The sequence below is a fragment of the Triticum urartu genome, chromosome 5, assembly GCF_003073215.2.
Source record: "Triticum urartu cultivar G1812 chromosome 5, Tu2.1, whole genome shotgun sequence".
NCBI lineage: Eukaryota > Viridiplantae > Streptophyta > Magnoliopsida > Poales > Poaceae > Triticum > Triticum urartu.
The window spans coordinates 533,501,976-533,506,168 of record NC_053026.1 but is presented as its reverse complement, the minus strand read 5'-3'; the positions used below and the strand labels follow the sequence as shown (position 1 = coordinate 533,506,168).

Sequence of the window (4,193 nt, the reverse complement as noted above, 5' to 3'; positions counted from 1 at the left end):
ATAATACAAGCACTATTAATCTTTCCAAAATCAGGATTCAATCATTTTTATGTAACTCACATCACATGGTTACTTATTTGCACATCAAAATCTGCACATGTTTAATATACATCCATGTAAACATGTTGATTTATTTTCAGATTTTTTTGGAACTTCAAAATAACATTTTTGCACTATTAAAAATATAGGATTTCAATGCACCCGTCCTCTAAAATGACTTTTTGACGCACGTAAAATTTTCAGGTACCTCATGTTTAGCAAATGCGTGAAAAAAAAGACACTCGGTGACCGCACACAACTGGCACGACTGACATTCTTGTACCCACCCATCAAACAGTTGCGCAGTTGTACCTCTATATAAGCGTGATGGATCGTTCATCAGATAAGCAGCCACCAACCATTCATACGGTCGTGGTCACGGCCATGGCTTCCTCCTTCTCCAAACGCTCCCTATGCCTCCTCCTCCTGGCCGTCTTCCTCCATGGCTCGTCCGCCACGTCCCCCCCGGCCACCGAGGGCACTGACCCGATGACGTCGCGGACGATGGAGCAGCGATTCCGGCGATGGAAGGCGGAGCACAACCGGACCTACTCCACCCCGGAGGAAGAGCGCCACCGCCTCCGCGTCTACGCCGACAACGTGCGCTACATCGAGGTCACCAACGAGGACGCCGGCGCCGGGCTCACCTACGAGCTCGGCGAGACCGCCTACACCGACCTCACCAGCGACGAGTTCATGGCCATGTACACGTCGCGGGCGCCGCCCCTATCGGACGACGACGAGGTGCCGATGATGATCACCACCCGCGCCGGGCCAGTGGACGCCGGTGGCCGCCGGCAGCAGGTGTACGTGAACGAGTCGGCCGGGGCGCCGGCGAGCGTTGACTGGCGAGAGAAAGGCGCCGTCACGCCGGTGAAGAACCAAGGCCAGTGCGGTACGTTACGCTACGCTACGTGGATGGTGGGCCGTCGCCATCCACGTATCCATCGTTCATTTCTTCCCTTGGTCTCCAATTATTGTGTCCTCCTCCCGGTAAACACATGGCTGTCTGCGATCCACATGCTTGCATGTGCTCCTGCTGCCTGGCTAGCTGCTTCATCATTAGGGATTAGACAATTGCTTACTTAACTGTCATACACACTGTTAATTGTTAACTTAGCATTATAGTATTAGACAGTTGGCCAATTTGCGGGGTCTCTTGTGGATGTATTCACACCTAATATGCAGAAAAAAAAGAAGCATTTCCTTGTCGGTGGGGTCCAGGGTTTGAAATTTCAAAAAGAAAAGGTTTTTAGACCTTATCGAACTGACCGGTTTTTATTTTTGTTGGAAATGATTCGAATAACATCACCATATTTTAAGGGGTTTTTTTAATGAAAAGTTGGATCCATTTGAAATATACTTATAATTTTAAAATATATATTACGGTGACCATCAATTTTTTTGTCAAAGTCTGAACCTTGTGATGGTCGATCATATGATTTGAGGGACAATATAAACGGCCATCAAATTTTATCTCATAGTTCTTGTGTGTGTTATAAATTCATTATCTTTGACAGGATCGTGTTGGGCATTCTCCACCGTAGCGGTGGTCGAAGGAATCTACCAAATCCAGACTGGGAAACTTGCCTCGCTCTCGGAGCAAGAGCTGGTGGACTGCGACAAGTTGGACCATGGTTGCAATGGTGGAGTGAGCTATCGTGCGCTGCAGTGGATCACCTCCAACGGCGGCATCACCTCCCAGGAAGACTATCCATACATGGCAAAGGACGACACTTGTGACACCACAAAGCTTTCGCACCATGCCGCTTCCATCTCAGGCTTCCAACGTGTGGCAACGAGGAGCGAGCTATCGTTGACAAACGCGGTGGTCATGCAGCCCGTGGCGGTGTCGATCGAGGCTGGCGGAGCCAACTTCCAGCACTACCGGAATGGCGTGTACAATGGTCCATGTGGGACGCGGCTGAACCATGGCGTCACGGTGGTAGGGTACGGGGAGGACAAGGTGACTGGGGAGAGTTACTGGATCGTGAAGAACTCATGGGGTGAGAAGTGGGGGGATAGTGGGTACCTCAGAATGAAGAAGGGCATCATAGACAAGCCCGAGGGGATCTGCGGCATCGCCATCCGGCCATCTTTCCCGTTCATGTGATGTGATCATGTGTGGTGTGGTGGGTTCATTGTTCTTTCCCTAGCAGGGGCCAAAGCTTAGCCAACTTGTTGTTACAAGTACAATACTTGTAAGGTAGTTAATACGTGCTTGTAAAAATGGGAGTATATTCAAACATTTGTGGGCGCGATGTGCGGGGTCGAGAGGAGGTTCGTCCGGGTGGAGGTGACGCACCCAGCAGATTTTTTCATCTGTTTTGCGTCTACGGAGGATTGCGACCGGGTCTTCAGTCAGACCGGCCGGATCCGGTGTGCGGGTGCGCCTATTGCGTTCCAACGCTGGCATCGGTGCGCCCAAGCATCTAGTGGTAAGCTCGAGTTCTTCTGCAAGCTGGGAATAGAGGGACTGCCAGCGAGTGGCTGGGAGTGGGAGACGCTGAGTCAGCTCGTCAACAAGCTTCAAGGCCAACTGGTGGAGGTTCTGCCGCAAGAGGATCGCTGGCAGATTGATGTCACTGCTTGGATGCGCAATCCATCCGGTATTCCGAAGGTGTATGACCTGGAGATTCCAGAACCGGTGGGTTTGCCCAATGTGGTGGACGAAGACTGGCCTTTTGTGCCTCCGACGCCGGCGCCGCCAACTGAGCGCCGCACTCTGATTCATCCACTTACCATTCATGTGTTGGATGTGGTGGATCGTACGGTGCCGTTCATGGAGCTTCGCCCGAACTACGAGCCAGAGGATGATGAAGATCTCACAAGGAGGCATGATTACTCTCGAAGCTGCTTCAGAGGGCGGATCGACGGCAAGGGTCGGGGCAGCGCCATTCGCTCGGGTGGTCACCCCTTTGGTGGACCGGGTGGCCTCGGCATTGCTGGGGATTGGGGCAGCCGGCGGATGAATGGCCTCCTCGCTCCAGCTGGAGGAATGGAGCTTGGCTCCCCGGCGCGGGCGAGCCCCTCCATGGGATCGAGCCCGGTCAGGCCCGCGGCCTTTTCTGTCGGCCCGCGCTCCTCGGAGCCTTCTTCGGCGGCTTCCACAGCGGTCGTCTCGGCGGCGTGGGTGGACACCCCTTGCGGACGCTCCCTGGCTGCGTCCACGGCGGTGGGATCTGCGGCGCTGGGGCGAACGCCTGATCATGGGTTCGGCTACGGGAGGTGCGGCCCATCCCCTCGGCGCCTCTCGTTTGGTCCAGCGGAGAGTGAGGGGGATGACAGGCCAGGAGACAACCAGGCTTCGAAGCAAACGGCTCCGTTGGGCTTGGGTGCTGCTCTGCAGCCACTCAAGATGCCGGACGTGCAGGAGAAGCGGTCTGGAGAGCAGGAGAGCACGGTCAGCACGCCTTTTGCTGTCCCCCTGATGCCGCACCAGCTCCTTCCGCCACTGTCCGCGTCTGCGGGAGGTGCGGAGGTGGCTGGGCCCCTGTCGGCGCAGGATACACTGCTGGAAGGTCTCGGGGCTTCACCCAGGCCGTCCATCCTGGGGCAACGACCGGCGGCTTCGGCTCTAGTCCGGTGCAAGAAGACCCTGCCGCCCGGCTTCACTGTAACACCCCGGATGTAACTTTCCCTATTTGTACTCCAACTCTTGCCGTTTCCGGCGTTAAGTTATATTTATTTTCTCGGGTTCGGGTCTTTGTCTCTGTGTGTTGTTATCATTGTCATGCATATCATATCATGTCATCATGTGCATTGCATTTGCATACGTGTTCGTCTCATGCATTCGAGCATTTTCCCCGTTGTCCGTTTTGCATTCCGGCGCTTCGTTCTCCTCCGGTGGTCATTTCTAATTTTCTTTCGTGTGTGGGGATTAAACATTTCCGGATTGGACCGAGACTTGCCAAGCGGCCTTGGTTTACTACCGTAGACCGCCTGTCAAGTTTCGTACAATTTGGACTTCGTTTGATACTCCAACGGTTAACCGAGGGACCGAAAAGGCCTCGTGTGTGTTGCAGCCCAACACCCCTCCAATTTGGCCCAAAACCCACCAAACTCTGCTCCATGTCCTAGAGCGTTCGATCACGATCGCGTGGCCGAAAACCGCACCTCATTTGGACTCTCCTAGCTCCCCCTATGCCTATATA

At 54.0% G+C, this 4,193-nt stretch overlaps 1 protein-coding gene across 1 annotated transcript; it reads left to right on the top strand.

Annotated features, from left to right (window-relative positions):
• Positions 1–370: 370 nt before the first annotated feature.
• On the top strand, positions 371–2,300 carry LOC125510447 (ervatamin-B-like). Its single transcript, XM_048675625.1, has 2 exons — positions 371–934; positions 1,560–2,300. The coding sequence occupies exons 1-2, from the start codon at positions 424–426 to the stop codon at positions 2,150–2,152; spliced, it is 1,104 nt and encodes a 367-aa protein (XP_048531582.1). The 5' UTR covers positions 371–423; the 3' UTR covers positions 2,153–2,300.
• Positions 2,301–4,193: the final 1,893 nt, after the last annotated feature.